The sequence below is a fragment of the Netta rufina genome (assembly GCF_964035555.1).
Source record: "Netta rufina genome assembly, chromosome: 3".
Taxonomy (NCBI): domain Eukaryota; kingdom Metazoa; phylum Chordata; class Aves; order Anseriformes; family Anatidae; genus Netta; species Netta rufina.
Genome location: NC_140125.1, coordinates 62,794,556 through 62,811,650, shown reverse-complemented (window position 1 = coordinate 62,811,650; position 17,095 = coordinate 62,794,556). Strand labels below are relative to the sequence as shown.

Below are 17,095 nucleotides of genomic sequence, written 5' to 3'. Positions count from 1 at the left end.
TCATTATCTCCACTTCAGGAAAAGGAACTGAGGTACAGATTTAAAATACTCTACGCAAAATTAAATGTAACGTTGTGGCAGAGGCACAAAATGCCTTCTAGTGACCTAATACTGCACCTCCACAAGCGTTCCAGTCAGGAATTATTTCTGATCAGTTTAGAAGTGCCTTAAACACAAAGAAAAGCAGAACACCCAAAGTATGTTAGATCATATTTTAAAACTAAACATCTTCTACATAAAAAACAGCCTAACTATATCTAGTGAGTTTATTATTATTAAAGAAAGAAGTCTAAAAAAAAAGTTTTTTTTTTACTTACTTCTTCCATTAGCTTTTCATTTGGTGATCCTGAACAAAGACAGACCAGGTAGGTTTGCTTGAAATTGCCTTTTGCACTAATTTCTGGATGATCAGAGCACAGTTTTGCCAGGGCAGTAGCTTGCATTAATTGCTTTGTTTTCATTAGGTGCTTAATACGCATATCCAGCAGGACAGGGCCTTCAAACACTAAAAATTCATTCACTTCAAAGAAAAACAAGCCAAAATGTTACATACACGTTTCATAGCAGATTACAGAATTAACAGATCACATTTACTCATTTGTGGCTAGCCCAGAAATTCTATGCAAATCATAACAGGTACAAAAGGTACGAAGCACAGACGATAGAAAATCTGAGAACTGTACTTGTTTATTTATTACAAGGACTCCCTGCTACAGCAGACTTTTTATCTACCTGCAGGTTCTAATTCATTCTAATTTCTTGGTAAACAGCTGCACACAAAACAGATTTAGAAAGCATTTAGAAATTAAAATGATTAGGTACCATTTAATTATAGCTCTACAGAAAGACAACAGAAAGTCCCAGCTCTCACATCCATCTTCATGCTTTTCTGCCATGCCATTGCTAAAAGTTGCTTTTTAAAGACCTTGATAGAAGGATGAAGGTGACAAATTATCTGAAATTCTCTGAAATGCTGTTAAATACTGCACGTTAAGCACTTACACAGTGCAGTCAAATTCTCTTTTTTTCAGTCAGGTTTTTTACAGAAAGAGGTATGTCTTGGATGCATACATTTGACTGTATATAGGTTAAAATTCAAAGAGACACAAAGGGCTAGATTTCATTCAACTATATCGTGTAGATGCTCTGTTACCAGAGTTAAAACTCCAGTGTGCTGCTCATACAATCCAAAGCTAAGCGCGTCAGTGGAAGGCTTATGAATCCTACAGAAAAGGAGAGCACAGAGCACGGGTTGTTCCAACTCTTTATGAATACAGCTCAGGTGCCATCAAGGTCTTCAAGATCACAATTACTCGAGCTCTGAAGCGTGAGATATACTACTACTTCCAAAATATTTAAAGCTAATTATTTAATCCAGATAGACACAATCAGTTTTATTTAATCCTTTTGACATCAACCACTGCCCTGTGACAACTGTTTCCACAAGCCAGTTATGTACTGCATGATTTTTTTTTTCAATTTCCCATATCTTAATTTAATGAAACAGCATTTTAAACAATAAACACATGCTTTCCCTAAATACCTCCTCTGTACCATTCTTTTGCGAAAAACGTATGATTCATACTATTCTCTCAGTGTTAGAGTAAACTCTTGGTCTTTACTAAATGGGATTTTTTCCAGCCTTTGAGGATTTGCATCGCCCCTTCCTGAAACCTTCTGGGCATTTGCAATGCTCATTTTTCGATACATATTGGTAGAAACATTCATTATATTCTCCTGAATTTACTTGCATTGAATTTCATTTGCATCGTGTAGCCCATTCACCTAATCTATTATATTCTCTTGATTTCCAATGTCCTGTTTGGTCTTGATGAAATAAATAATTTCAGCATCTGTAACATTGATTAATTCAGTCTAGTATTTGAAATTTTAGTATATTGAACATGATGTTTACTGAAAGGAAAAACGATCCATCTTTTATTCTTTACTTCTTCCCATCCTAGTTAGCTTTTGATTCATGACTGTCTTTCATTTTATCTCATGGTTTCTCCTTCTTCTAGCTGCTCATACAGGATATTACTGGAAGACTATCTTACAATCAAAATTAGGTCAACCATTTTTTTTTAAATCATTTTAGTGCACAGAATTTTAGGGCAGGAAATACTGTCTTTTGCAAAGAGCAGGCCTGTTACACCCCTTCATTATTTTTACGCATGAAGATATCTGGTTGAATTATCTCAACCAACTTGGTAGTTATTTGTTCAGGATTCTTGTGCAACATGACAAATGATCATCCAGGGCTCACTGATGCGTAAGAACATTCAATCAAGTAAGACTTCTTTCTTCCCTTCTCTCTGTCAATGAAGATATAGCCAGTTTTTGAAGATACAGCCAGTTTTTTATCCACATGGAAATAAAGTAAGACTACGTAGCACACAACAGATAGATGGTAGCCATTTTCATGTTTATTATAGTGCATTTCTGTTTTAAACAGCAGAAATGTTCTTTCAGTGTCCTTTCAGGTGCCTTATTACCAATGTTCACACTCTTGTCAACCCACACCTGACCTACTGATTAATTACAGCTGATAGGCTTCGCTTTGCTCTTCCTCCTACCAGGTAGGACCCGTAATCCCTTCACCCACAGTGTTTACGGTCAGCTAGTCTGCTTGGAATAACACTGGAACATTTTACCTTATTTCTGTAACACAATACAGGAAGACCATGGAGACTTTAAGCTAGGTTGGTAGCGCAGGACATTTCATTCTGATTTAATTACTACACTTAATATTTTAGAGACTTTGTTCTATCTACTAATCCTCAGTAATCCTTCCCTTTAGTGTTTACTGCTTCAGTTAGCTTACCTTACATAATCATTAGAACATTTTCTGTTATCTCCTCAACAAGACACAGGAAGACCTCAGGGTTAAAGCTACATATTAGCTCTTAAGTCTTTATTCTAATCCAACTGATTATAATCATTACAGTTATGTTTTGAGTGAGCTGTCAAACGTTAAGTTTTAATTATATTTATTTCATAACTGAGTTACGTGGTGTATTTAAAGACAAAAGAAAGGACCAAGGTTGAGGGAGTAAGTCCATGGTGGTGAACAGCCTCAAGTGTAAGATTTTATTTGTTCCTGGATTTATTTTTTGCATTTTATAAATGTGTTTTATAGTATGATGTCTTGTTTAAAAGTTAGTGCAGACAAATTGCTAGTTTACTGTAACAAATATAACTTTATAAAAATACTCTGCTTTACATCTTTACAGGTCAAGGCAGTTAATCTCTGTGAGTACAGAACTTGAAGTATTTAATAAGAATGACAGTTTAATGATAGCATCATTCTTTGAAGAATTATTAAATGCTGTTTCTGAGCACTGTTCATTGAAATTCACAAACTTGTTTGTACAAGCCACGTGAAACATTCATTTAAAATATCCAGTTAACAGGAGAAGAAAAAAAACAAGCAGGTGACATCTGATGGATGGTACTCTGACCTGGGAACTCTGTCAAACCCGGTGATACTAGAATCTAACCTTTTGGGAGAGTTTCCCCATTATTCCCTTGCATGCCACAGTTGCTGTCTCAGGTCATACTACCAAGTGTTTCTACAGCAAGTCCGCAAGAACTACTATGAGCTTTTATTACAGGTAATGCTTACAGCATACACACAAAAAAAAAAAAAGAGAAGAGGTAATCCTGAGATTAGTAGCACACAAGAGCGCACTAGCTGTGAGCACAGTTTTGTAAGTAAGAAGTTCTCCATGTGGACAGTCCACATGCATGTCACGTTTTGGCTGACTGGAAGACTTCCAGAACACAAAGCAATGAACATCTGCCTTAATCAAAGCACTCATAATCCTACTATCCTACCCTTTGCCAATTCTTGAGTAAGTCAATCTGCCAAAGACCTTTATTTCTTCTCAACCTCGCTCTGGCCAAGAAGGATGAAGGCAGGAGGTGAACGTACATGAGGACTATCCATCTCAAATCACTTCAGTTACTAGGGAAGTAACCTTCTTAGTCATCTTCAAGCATTAGCCCACGTGTGCGTTCACACTGGGGGTGACTCTGATCTGTACTTGATGCTTTGTTAATTACCTGGAGCTGAGTCTCAGAATCCTTCATGCAAACAACATCTCAGCACAATTCTGCTGAATGCAGCACCCATCCAGGATGCTTCTACGAGGGCACACTGTCTGATGAAAGGGTAGAAGTTCCAGGTGGCTGCTTTGCATATACCCAGGATGAAAACACTTTTTTTTTTTTTAAGTGATGCTGTTGGTATCATTTGACTTCTGGTAGCAGCGCTCTGATTACCCAAAATAGTTCCGTGCTGGCTATTTAAATTCTAGCCTGCCCTTTATCCACCTTGATATTCTCCAAATAGCGATGGTTGTGTCCTTGAACATCTCTTCAGTGGGCTGTACTTCAGAAGTCTGCCTACTACATTTAAATCTATGAAAAATTCAATAACTTCATTCTTGACATCAAGGTTTAAATCTCTAAGGATAATTGGAATGAGATTTAATAAATGCAGCCGCCTCACTTTCTGTACTGTTATCTCAGATCATTTTCCTCTGGACAATTCTTCCACTCACCCTCAGTACCAGATGAGGCGATACCAACGACAGTACAGCCTTACGTTTCGGAGGATTTCATGATCACTGCAAGGAAATGACAACCTCTAGGATGGAAAGAAGGTTCACGCTGAAGAGCACAAGCCATACTGACAGAAACTGGTAGCAGAAGTGTAATAGTTGAGCATTTTTAGCCATTGTAAAGGTTATTACATAACTCAAAATACATAAGCCATATTTCAATTTTCAGTCTTTCAGACACTAAGCATTAAGACTGACCAGATCAGACATACAACTTCAAGAAAGGTAAATTCTGGTTGTGTAAATTCTAATTGTCATGAATTCAGGTGAGTTTTGATTCAAGACCAAAATCAGTACTGACCTAAAATTAAAATCAATAGTTCATTCAAAATTAAAATGGTAGTTCAGGAGGCAGTAAGACAAAGGACTCACTATCACGTGAAGAATTAATACTGGACTGGTTAGGTAAGATAATGAAGCAGGGAAACATGAAAAATTCCTCACTCCAGATATAAACATCGACTGTTCATCAGCATTCTGATGCAATCTCAAAAAAAAAAAAAAAAAAAAAAAGCCTTGCAGTTGAAACCTGTAGTAGTGACAGGTCCAGTCATCTTGAATTTCATGATGTGGAGGAGATTATATTTTCATGTCTAGTACGTATCTCCCAGTTTTTTCCTGCTTTGGTGCTGGGACTGGTTACTCCCATTATCTGAGGGATATGGGAACTGGTTGAGTGTTGGTCCACAGTAAAGAATGTTAGCAACACATTCACAAGGCATCCCTGAAATGTTGTATGAGAACACCGGTACTTTGCTATTGTCATGACCCAATGGGTTCATGTAACTCTGGGTGATCTCTGAAGTGTCCCCTTTAGAGATTATATGTACGTATGGTGCTACATAGCCAAAACATAAATTTGACGCATTCTTTAAAGGCACAGGAGACAGGTTTAGGTAGAAAAAGAACAAGAAAATTTGCATGAGGAATTTACAGATCCCAAGCACACTTTTAAGAGAAAATTCTCTTAAAGAACCATGATTTCAATCAAGAAGTTGCAGGGCTGTTTGTTGTGCATCAAACATTTTTGTGCATCATTTTGGATGGGCAAGGCTCAGGAAAGAGAAGAAAGAAGTTTGTGGAACCGATGGGAGAATCTCTCTTTGGGCACTGAACTGCTCTGAGGGCAGTGGAAGATGGTGTGGGTGTTCTTCAAATGACTGTAGGTTGATTCATGACAGACCATTCCAAGCAGGTTCAGGAAACTCAAAAGGAGATTCTCACAGTAAATCTCATGTGACAGCCAAAAGCAGTGCTATCGACTCAGACGTCCACCCAAGGGGCCCCACAAATGACATCCCAAGTCCCTATTGACACTTCGGTTTCTGAAAATAAGTTATCTTCAGAGTCACGGGTCAACAATAACAACAAAAAAAATATACCCCTCATCTCATTAGGAATCCAAACTCCCATTTCCACCCTAGGACTCAAAGGCATAAACAGAAACCAAAAAGACAGTGCTGATGTTCCAGTTGTAGGAGGAGAGATTCGTTTTCTTCAGAAACAACTCAAGTGGGATTTCAGCACTGTAAGACTCGCCATAGAGGAGATTCTCTTTTATTTGGTAACATCTATCACACAGAGTATGATAGCTTGTTGACAAATTTGTCAACATTTGTAATCACCAGTGTGCTAAAGAATTAGGGCAATTCCAATGTTTGTCACTCAAAGAGGTGACAAATCAAGCACCTAGAGAATATTTACAGTTTGAAAAGATTTTATACATGTATACATGCAAATCTGTACCCGTATCTCTTTTCCCAGGTGACAAGTGACAGGGCACAATGAAATGGTCTCAAATTGCATCAGGGAATTGGACACTAGAATTTCTTTGCGGAGAGGGTGCTCAAACATTGGAACAGGCTACCCAGGGAAATGGCAGAGTCTCCTTGCCTGCCGGTATTTAAAGACACGTGGCCATGGCCCTCAGGGACGTGCTTTGGTGATGGGACTTGGTAGGTCAGATTCATGGCTGGACTTGATGATCTCAAAGATCTTTTCCAACCTATATGATTCTACAATACCAAACAGATAAACGCTTACACTAATTGTTATTTAAAGACTGAACTGATCAAACTTGACAAATGATAACATCTCAGTGTAACAACACTTGGGAACTTCTGCAATGTTGCCTTCACTGTTTGATGTTAAGAACAAAAACAAGATCTTGTAAAGAAAGTTTACTAATATTCTGAAGATTGTTATACAAAAATTAATGTTGAAAACTGTTGAGAGGCAGCTGTCCAGTGAAAGAGTGCTAATTGGTAACCAGTGGGAGTGCTGGATTACAGACAAGAAAGAAAACTCCCTGTGTTTTTGAGTTTTTATATTACTAAAATATCCTTCAAATTAGCAAGAGAGCAGAAAACAATGCAGTATTACAGAACAGCAGTAGCTAAAGTACAGCTTTTCCATATTCTTGATATTCAGTTGATATGTAATATTACAATCTTGCCACTGATAGAAGAGATTAAAAAAAACATAGCAACAGGACCAAACGGTTCACAGTGGTTAAATGGATGAGAACATGGTATAAAATGATGGAAGGCAGGCTGACAATCACCAGACTACAAACCTACCAACCTGGACCTTCAAGTTGAACAGAATGAGGTTACAACATGAAAATAACTTGAGTTATACTAACATCTAGGCTTAACGAGTCTCAAAGCCATACAGAAATACTAGTACAGACGTCAAAAATATTTTGCACATTGGAATCATTACCTGAATGGGGATGCAAACACCTTCCAATACAAAAAAAAGAGTCAGAGAAACTCATAAGCACCAAGCACACTATCAATGGCTTTTAAAAAAAAAAAAAAATCAATTTTAACACTGAACAGAATTCAGAAACAGAAAAACTCATCAGTAGCTTCAGAATTCTCTCTCTCCTGAATGTCATGTACACTGCTGTTTGGCTTTCTTTGTGGAAGGGGTAACTCTTTCTTTTGATGAAATTTTATCATGACATGTAATCTTTTGTAATTTAGGTAGGTACCATTTTCTACCATCAAGACAAGTAATGACTAACAGGAGTTGCTCAAAAGAGCAGTCAGTCGTAGGAAGAGACGTCCTTGAGCAAAAAACGTTCAGGACTAAAAGGAATCCAGAAACGTCAGGAGAAGTCTTCATAGGAAAACACTGATAAAATGAATACTCATCACAAGATTCACAAGCAAGTTCTAAAGGAACTCAAATATAAGACAACTATACACTAATTCCAAATTTCTCATAGAAGTACCCTATTGTTGCTAAAAGGCTCTTGACGTGAAGCTAGTAAAACAGTATCCGAGGGGATTCTGAGAACTGTGTAACAATCCAACAACCGTATGAGGTACATAATAAATGATTAAGTGGCAAAATGCAAATCCTGCAGAAGACTAAATATAAGCTTTTTTTTTGATTTAAAACAGAATCGTGCTATACATTTATTGTATTTATCTGAGGGAGTTACGAGACTGAGGATAAGGAAGATCCAATTAATGTTCTAAGGGCATTAAAAGAAGTCCCTCAGAACCTGTAAATATACCAATCTTGTTATTAGAAACCAGATTGTTATATGGATAAACTATTAGTTAAATGAAAAAAAAAAAAAAAAAAAGAAAAACTCTCAGTGGGTTCTATGAGGATCTCTACCAGGACCTCTGCTGTCCAGCATTTCCATAAGTATTTGGAAAAAGGGGAAGAGTACAAGCTGACAAAATCTGCTGACAAAGTTTATTTAAAAAGTCTATTGCAGAAGACCGGAGGACCACAGTACATTAAGTGACATAATGCAAAATGCACAGAACCACAGAATGGTTTCTGTTGGAAAGGACCTTGAAGACCATCTACTTCTATCCCCCCTGCCATGGACAGGGAGACCTCCCACCAGCCCAGGTTGCTCAGAGCCCCATCCAGCCTGGCCTTGAATGCTTCTAGGGATGAGGCATCCACAACTGCTCTGGGCAACCTGTGCCAGGGCCTCACCACCCTCTGAGTAAAGAGTTTCTTCCTAATATCAAAGCTAAATCTCACCTCTTTTAGTTTAAAGCCATTCCCCCTTGTTCTATCACTACACTTTTTGATGAAGAGTCCCTCCCCAGCCTTCCTGTAGGCCCCCTCTAGATACTGGAAGGCCACTATAAGGCCTCTCCCCAAAGCCTTTTCTTCACCAGGCCTAACAACCTCAACTCCTTCAGCCTCTCTTCACAGGAGAGGTACTCCAGGCCCCTTGACCATCCTTGTGGTCCTTCTCTGGACTAGTTCTAACAACTTGTTCTATCAACATTCAAATGTTAATAAAACACTAAAGTGATTTTTGTAGGGTAAAAAACACAATAACAACCTTACATGCAGAAAAATAGTCTGTGTGTAAGGGAAAAAATCTAATACTGTAAATTAAATACTCAAGAAACAAAGTGGTACTAAACCATTCAGTTTTAAGAAAAAACTGGTCTCCTGTATCTCAAGCAAAAAGCAAGTCTAAAGTTAGGAAATAACATGATAGGAACACAGAACGAAGCAGGAATTCACTACATATACATGTTGACTCATCTCATTTAGAAATGGGACAGTAGAACTGGAAGACAGTGTGAAAGACTGAAGAAACTACAGGAGAAACAGAAGCATAGGGATATGATAGCAGTCTAATGAATCATGTCTTACTGAAAGGATGCATTCATTAAAAGATCTGAGTAACAGTTCACTTTTTTTCTTTTTTGTCAGTAGAGAATACCACACAAAATAAGCAGGTGTCGGGCTAAAAGGAGGCTGACAGTAAGAGGAACTGCTTTACTTGATGTGAGAACTGTGCAACTCTGCCACAGACACTTCTGTATGCCAGTTCATACAGATTCTAAACCAATTAGGCAGCCTCAAAGAATCAAACCAATCAGCCAAGACTCATTAACACAAGGATACCAACTCTGAATTGCAAATCTCTGGCACCTGAAATAAAACATTGGGAAAATATCATCGTACACCTAACACTGTTCCTATACCTTTCCCTTTTCAACTGCTGGGAGCCAATCTCAGAACTGTGCTGTAAATTAATTTTCAGTGCTATCCCACTTTGCATTTCATAGCTCAGTAAATACCACCCATTTTAAATATATTTTATGTAAAATAGTTTTTGAATACCAATACTGAACTAATCCCATCACAGAATAACCTATATGCAACCTCCCTTTCACGTAAGTTATAAAGAAAATGGCAAGAGATACCCATCTATTATTACATTTTATGCAAATTACTAACATGAAATTATTCGTACATTCTTAGGAACATACTGTTTTAATAATTCAGAGAGTCATACAAGTGCATTTTATTTAAAAAGCTTATAAATTATCACAAGCTATGTTGAAGATTAATTTAACAAAATAATATTCCAGAGTATTATAATAACGAGGCATATTTTTTTCTAATCATTTTGAATTTTACCTTTATCTGGATCCAACTGTTCCTGGGAAAGAATGCCACACAATATTGGGTTCTTCCACACTCCCTTCTCTTGAGTAAGTGTAGTTAAAATATGCAGTTCCCGGCTGCCATTTTCCATCAAATTTTTATGAGCCACCTGAAGGATACATTTTACAAAATGAAATGTTGTTAAAAAAAAAAGTTAAGAACATGTCTTTAATATTTCTTTATACCTTATGCTGATAACAAAACATCCACCCACCTACCAGATAAAGACTTGAATGTATATCAAAACTATCTTAACATTTATCCTATCAGTGTTACTTCTGCCTCCGTCTCCTAAGATTTAGGCAGAAAACCAAAGAGATGGAGCATCCCAAACTCACACTGTCATTTATCAACTAGAGATGCTACTTACATTTCTGAAACTAACTTTTGAAATATGCCCCCCTTTTGAAAACGGAGGTTGAGAAATCTCTTGCCCACATCTTTGTGTGGCATCAGCTGCCTCAACTCTTCAGCACTTGACTGTTTTTATGCACTGGGCACACTGAACAAAGTATTTTTGCAAAGGCAAAGTCTTAAGCTGTAAGACTTCACTCACAATGGTTCTATACAAGGCAGACTGAATTCCTAAATCCAACCAAAATACCTTTTACTTCACTTAGATAGCAGGATTGATTCTGGAACCAGAGTTGTGTTTGGGAGCAAAGTAAATAGTCTAAATACTCCATGGATTAAATAGAAATGCGCAACTAACACTGGTCCTAGAATGAAGGGCTCATTTCAAGCTCTTCATTTTTCTTTTACTTAAAACCCGATCAGAAAGCTACAGAGCTTCCTGGCTCAAGCACAGCTCTTAAGAATTAATTTACATTAGGCAGATGCTAGTAAAAAGAATTGTTCTGAAAATCGCTTTGATTTTTTCTGCATTATTTAGGCTGAGAATCCTGTGGTAACCGTATCTCATCTTTTTCACTGTCATTATTTCATTCTCCTTACATCTCCCAGCCCCCATATTTCCAGCAAATTGCAGAATACCTTGAGTTGGAAAGGAGCCACAAAACCCCCGAACCCCTCTCTGCAGGGCTGCAATCAAGCCACTTGTACCCCAACCTACATGTACACATCCAGGATTGCACACCACCTCTGGTGCAGCATCTGGTATTTGTTCTTGGCAATTTTCATACAATTTGTTATTGCCCAGTGCTCTTACCTATCAAGATGTCACTCTAAGGCTTCTTTACCCTCAAGAGAATTAACAACTCTTCCTAATTCAGTACCTCCTAATTTAGGCACTCAAACCCAGCGTCCAGGTCACTGATAGTGACATCAGCCAGTACTGATGAGTACTGGCTCTAAAACTGAGCCCTGGAGAACACAGTGACTGTCTGCAAGTCTGATCTTACCCCATTTACTACAACTCTGTGAGCCCTACCCATAAGCTAATTGTTCACCCATGATACTGCGTGCATGTTTAGCTGTATTTTGGACATTTTATCTAAAAGGATACCGTGAGAGACAGTATCAGAAGCTTTGCTAAAATCCCCCCAAATCCATGTCCACTGCCTTCCCTTTGCCCACTAAGTGGGATAGTAAGATAGTAAGGCATGACTTTCCCTTCATGAACCCATATTGTCTTTAACTGATGAATTCCGTGTTGTTCAAGTATTTTGCAATAACTCCCAGAATAATCTTTCCCATAATTTTGCCAGGCACCAAAGTGAGACTGACAGGCCTATAATTACCAGGGTCATCTTTCTTGCCTTTCTTGAAAATTGGAATAACATTTACTAGCTTCCAGTCGACAAAAAAGCAGAACTTGCTTCAACGCCCTTCTCTGAAAGCAGAGCTCTAATCATTAACCAACTACTGCCCTGTGGAAGATCTAAAAATCCTGAAGCATCTTTCATTCATAAAATAAACCTCAAATGAACAACAGCAAACAGTAAAAAAAAAAAAAATAAAAAAAAAATAATAACTTCCACAACATTCAATTTCTAACAGTGTTGAGAGACAAGCAGCTTTTAAAACATGACTTCCTTTGAAGCATCTAAAAATATTTTTTTTCCAAAGCTGCTACGTGAACTATGACATAGAGAAGTGATATGATTGACAGCAATTGCTTTGGAGTACATTGAATTTATAGCTGAAGGGCTTGATCTTTATCATCCAACAGGAAACAAGTCTTCAGCCATATTACATAATGTTATTTCATGACCCAAACTCACCTGTACAAAAGCCTGAAATTCTTCCCATTTAGTTTCAGGTAAATCAAGAGGCAGACACAGTAAAAGTTCAATACAGCTTCTGGAATGCAAATGTAAATATTATTTGAGGCATCTTTTTTAAATGGATACTAAAATAAAGAATTGTTGATCATACAAAATGTCGAAGTCACAAAATTATTTTTGTCTGAACATATAAAGAGAAAGTCCTGCGTACTCTTGCAGAACCTATAAAAGCAGGTTTTCTAAAAACAACTAATTCCAACAAAACAATGGATTTGTCACTGAAGTCCAACCCTGTAATAACCTTGGTAAATTGATGCATTTTCAGACTGCAGGTGGATCAGTAGCGACAAAAATGCTTCAAGCTAGAGATGCTGGCTTTTCCTACATCAGGGGAGTCCCTCTGAAGACAGCTCCATTGCTAACAACCAAAGACATTCTTTCTCAGATACACCATTCACCATGAGGAATGTTTTTGCAACTATTATTATGCTGGCTGGGATAGAGTTAATTTTCTTCATAGCTGCTTGTATGGTGCTGTGTTTTAAGAGCTGTGACCAAAACAGTGCTGATAACACAGCCATGTTTTAACTATTGCTCAACAATGTTTGCACAGCATCAAGGCCCTCTCTGTTTCTCACTCTGCCTCCCATGAAGAGACCAGGGGGTGTGCACAAGGTTGAGAGGGGACACTGCCAGGCAGATGGAGTGTTCCATGCCATATAATGTCATGCTCAGCAATACAATAGGAAAAAAAGGAGATTTACGTAAGCTAGTTGTCTTTTGCTGAGGAACTGTCCAGGCATCAGTCTACCAGGGGGAAGTAGCGACTGCCTTTACATCCCTTGATTTCTTCTGTTTTCTTTCTCCCATTCAGCTTTTCCTTTGCTTATTAAACAATTATCTTGGCACACAAGTTTTCTTGCTTTTATTCTTTTCTTCTTCTCCTGTTACATTGGGAGTGTGTGTGTGTGGGGGAAGTCAGCAAGTAACTGTGTGGTGCTTAGCTGTCCAACAGGCTTAACCCACACCACCAACCTATTTAGATTTTTTTATAGATTGCAAACTGAACTGAGAGTATTTAGGAAGCAAAAAGTTAATGCTATACAGGTTGGTATTAGTAACTGAAAAAAATACTCACAGTGCTAAACGTTCAAGCACAAAGGCTACATTTTCACACTCGGAGGTAAGATAAGGTCGTGCTTTGACATAGCTTCGGATAGCCACTGTATACACCTCTAAGAGGGGCAGAGGATCTTCTGATGTTTTCCATTTTTCTGCATATTCCAGCAAAGTCTGTTTAGGAAGAGAAACAAACACAAAATTCAGGAGCAATTACAGGTTTTTAATTTTATACTCCTCCCTAATAAAAAGTAACCATCAAGAAGGGTTATCCATCTCCTTAATATGAATTACATGTTCTCAAAACATACTTTTTGCTTAAAATGTGTTGTTTCATTAAAGATTGAAACTTAACCCCCACACCCCCTAAAAATCGTTCTCTGATAATCCAGTAATATTATGGCTGACACTTCCCCCAGTTGTATCACTGTGTAATTCAGTTTACATTCATTTTTGTCCAAATATGAAGCCCAAAGAGCACGCCTGGGAACAAAGATACTCCTGTCCCACCCTCTTCAATATTCACAATTGATGGACTGAAGTTTTTTTGTTTTTTTTTTTTTTAAAGACACTCATCTCTACAGTTCAGCTTCTAAAGCAAGTAAATAACTTCTACATTTTTGGTAAGTTTTAATTTTCCTCTCTATTGCCATTTTGTTAATATAGGTATTTTCAGGATATTGCTTTTTAGGAACTAAGCATTTTAAAGACAGCATATACACCTGAAACTCAGTCAAAAAGCTGTTTTCCTATTTGCCATGTGAATACCTACACAGGATGACTTAGAAATAAAACTAATTACAGTGATGCATACCAAACTGCAAGAGATGGAATAGCTACCACCACCAGAAGTACAAAAGGCTTCCATTTGTTTCAGACACACGTTAAGTTGAATTAGGTAAGCCTCAGGCAGTGCCATCTGACTGCAAGCCAATTCCTACGCTGTTGCATGTTGCCAACTGATGTAGTAAGATGATCAATGTTGCTGTATGCTTCTTGGGGGTGTAACAGGTAGAAAAATCACAATTCAGGTTGTCTAACAACCTGATCAAAGCAAAGCTATTAGAGTTAAGATGTCTGGAGTAACATCCAATGGATCTGTGAGTATCCTGAAGGACAGACATCTTACAGCTTCTGCGGGCAACCTCTTCCTGTGTAGGACTGACATTTACTGTGATTCTTCCCCGCCAGTACCCAGATGCAGTCCCATAAACATAAAGGGATTATTTCCCTCAGCGTGCTGGCTGCGGTGCTGTTAACACAGCTCAGGGTGCAGCAGCACTGCTGTGCGGGCACACCGCTGGCTGTTCAGCTTTCTGTGCACCAGTTCTCTGGGGCTGTCCCAGAGAACTGCTCCCCAGGCTGCAGAAGCACAGGGCTGGGCTGTTCCCTCCTGCACGCAGGGCTCTGCATCAGCAATTCCTCCAGGCTGCTGAGGTCCCTCTCGAACAATATCCTTGACCTGTAGCGTACTGAGTGCTTCCACCTAGTCGGTATCACCTGCAAGCCTGCTGACAGCGTGCTCTGTCCCCTCAGCCAGTTCACCAGTAAGTCAGCGGGACAGGATTTTCACCAGTGTTGAGCCTTGACAGGACGCCACAAGTAGCCTGCTGCCATCTGGACTTCGTACTACTAATTACAAGTCTTGGAGACCCACAGTTCAGCCACCTCGTTATATTGCCTGGGTGAGCGGACTATTTCACGGTTTATAAGGAGACTGGGAGACAAAGTTCAAGGCATTGCTGATGTCAGGTAAAAAAACCCATCTGCTGCTGTCCCCCCATCTGCAGAACCAGCTGGTTCAGTGTAGAAAGAAATAAAGTTTGCCGATGTGAAAGCATTTTACATAGCTCCTACCATCAAGGCCATTTACCAAAATTCATGCTTTCCCTTTTTTTTTTTAATTAAGGTCACCTGTAATTAAAGCTTTTCTAGACAATATTGGTTCAACTCTGACAAGGTTTTTTCTGGCAAAGAAAATCAATCCTGTCAGAGCCCTCTGGGGCCCTCAAACCTCTTCTGCTAAAGAACCTCCCATACACCCGAGTAAAAACCAGAACCAAGTGTTTCTCAGCTAATTTGAAATGTGCAAATATTACATTTTGATTTTAGCATGCAAATATAACAATCTTAATGAACTCTTTATGCCTGGGATATGATGCAATTCAAACTATAAAATCCAACTTCGAGCAGGCTGACTCTGGCGTTACGTGTTAGAAGAGAGCAGAACATTAATTCTTCAGGAAAGACAAGTCCATCACTTTAAAAGACAAGACAAAAGAAAACTAGGTTTATTCTAGTCTTCGACTCTACTAAATTGAGCATGAGTTACATTCAGTATTGCCTTGTCTACGTTATACATCTGCCCTCAGTTAGCTAGCGGTACTATTCAGAACATGCTTAAAATTCTTATTTGGTGGTATCCAAAACAAGCTCTCTCCATAAAAACTTTATCTGTATTAAATTCAATCAAAAAACCCACCCTGTTTAATGTGGTTATTTGCAGTCATTGTACCAAAGCCTGGTTAGAGCCCAGACAAAACATAGACCCAGGGTATTCCCGTCAAGGATAACAGAGAAAAACATGCATTTTTTGGCAAACAGCTTCATTGAAACTGATTTTATCTTAAAAGGAAGCCTCAATACAAAGCCACCTTTAGGAGAAGTCACACACTCTACCTTCTGCTGCAGCAGAAGATAGCTTCTGCAGCACCTAGTGCTCCCTGCTGGAACCCTGGATGCTACCAGAATATTGTCTGCTTTACGATAGCAAATAATCTGATCCTCTTACAACAGCAGCTAAAAGGCACCACAGCCCATGGCAGAGCAATCAAGGGAGAGCAAAACACAGCAGAAGCAAGGAAGAGGCAGCAGCAGAGGAGGACAGGATAAACAAGCCACCAGTGCTAGCAAATGTCTATTCCTGCATCATTTGGCAAATCTGATCAATGTACTAGAACAACAAGATCATAAGAAGTCAGCTTCAAGGAATCAGAAAATCACAGAACAGTTTGGGTTGGAAGGGATCTGAAAATCATTTACTTCCAGCCCTCTGCAGTGGGCAGGGACACCTCCCACTTGACCGGGTGCTCACAGCCCCAGGCAGCCTGTTCAAGGCCAGGAAGCCTGCACGTCCTTGGAGGCATTCAGCCTCCTGGGATCCACAGGATGGGTGCTGCAACCATCCACAGCTTCTCTGGGCAACCTGTGCCAGGGCCTCACCACCCTTTGAGTAAACAATTTCTTCCTTTTAGCTACACTAAATCTCTCCTTCTTGTGCTGGGGCCCCAGAGCTGAATGCAAGGCTCCAGGTAGTCTCACAAGAGCAGAGCAGAGGGGGAGAATCACCTCCCTTGACCTGCTGGCCACCTGCTTTTGGTGCAGCCCAGGATACAGCTGGCTTTCTGGGCTGCAAGCACACACTGCCAGCTTCAAACTTCTCAACAACCAACACCCCCAGGTCCTGCTCCTCAGAGCTGCTCTCAATCCATTCCCTGCCCAGCCTGTATTTGTGCTTGGGATTGCCCTGGCCCAGGTGCAGGACCTTGCACTTGGCCTCGTTGAACCTCATGAGGTTCGCACAGGCCCACCTCTCAGGCCTGTCCAGGTCCCTCAGGATGGCAGCCCTTCCCTGCTGCGTGTTGGCCACACCACACGGCTTGGTGTCATCGGCAAGCTTGGTAAGGGTGCACTTGATCCCACTGTCTGTGTCACCAA

The 17,095-nt window shown here is 39.3% G+C and overlaps 1 protein-coding gene across 3 annotated transcripts in view; it reads right to left on the bottom strand.

Annotated features, from left to right (window-relative positions):
- The window catches only part of ZNF292 (zinc finger protein 292), a 57,511-nt gene that overhangs the window by 14,963 nt on the left and 25,453 nt on the right, over positions 1-17,095 (bottom strand). For 2 of the 3 annotated variants that reach the window (XM_084285156.1, XM_084285157.1), the window contains exons 2-5: positions 13,398-13,552; positions 12,257-12,335; positions 10,047-10,182; positions 318-520 (exon numbers count right to left, since the gene is read on the bottom strand). In XM_084285156.1, the coding sequence (XP_084141282.1) occupies positions 318-520; positions 10,047-10,182; positions 12,257-12,335; positions 13,398-13,552 (573 nt within the window). Of the gene's footprint in view, positions 1-317; positions 521-10,046; positions 10,183-12,256; positions 12,336-13,397; positions 13,553-17,095 lie in introns of those variants that run through there. The other variant, XM_084285158.1, reaches the window with a different exon arrangement.